General features: G+C 40.5%; 1 protein-coding gene across 1 annotated transcript in view; it reads right to left on the minus strand.

Annotated features, from left to right (window-relative positions):
• Nucleotides 1–464, minus strand: part of EMH_0096300 (uncharacterized protein) — a gene marked incomplete at both ends in the record, with an annotated part of 818 nt that extends 354 nt beyond the window's left edge. Inside the window, one exon of the mRNA XM_013502379.1 lies at nt 231–464. Within this exon, the coding sequence (XP_013357833.1) occupies nt 231–464 (234 nt within the window). The remainder of the gene's footprint in view (nt 1–230) is intronic.
• Between the last annotated feature and the right edge of the window lie 35 nt (nt 465–499).

Genomic DNA, 499 nt, shown 5'->3' on the forward strand with positions numbered 1-499 from the left:
ATAAACCAATAAACAAACAAACAAACAAACAAATAAATAAATAAATAAATAAATAAATAAATAAATAAATAAATAAATAAATAAATAAGCAAACAAATAAATAAATAAATAAATAAACAAATAAATAAATAAATAAATAAACAAATAAATAAATAAATAAATAAATAAATAAATAAGGAATTCGTCGTCCGGCTGGCTGTCTGCCATCGCCAAAGAACACCATCACAAACCACAAACAAATGCTGCTGCTGCTGCTGCTGCTGCTGCTGCAGCTGCTGCTGCAGACACTGCTGCTGCTGCAGCTGCTGCTGCTGCTGCAGACACTGCTGCTGCTGCAGCTGCTGCTGCAGATACTTCTGCTGCTGCTGCTGCAGGCAGTGCTGCTGCTGTTGCTGTTGCTGTTGCTGTTGCTGCTGCTGTTGTTGCAGACACTGCTGCAGCAGCAGCAGCAGCAGCAGCAGCATTAGCAGCAACTGCAGCAGCTGCTGCAGCAGCTGCT

Source organism: Eimeria mitis, genomic scaffold (genome assembly GCF_000499745.2).
Source record: "Eimeria mitis Houghton genomic scaffold, Emh_scaff9005, whole genome shotgun sequence".
Classification (NCBI taxonomy): domain Eukaryota; phylum Apicomplexa; class Conoidasida; order Eucoccidiorida; family Eimeriidae; genus Eimeria; species Eimeria mitis.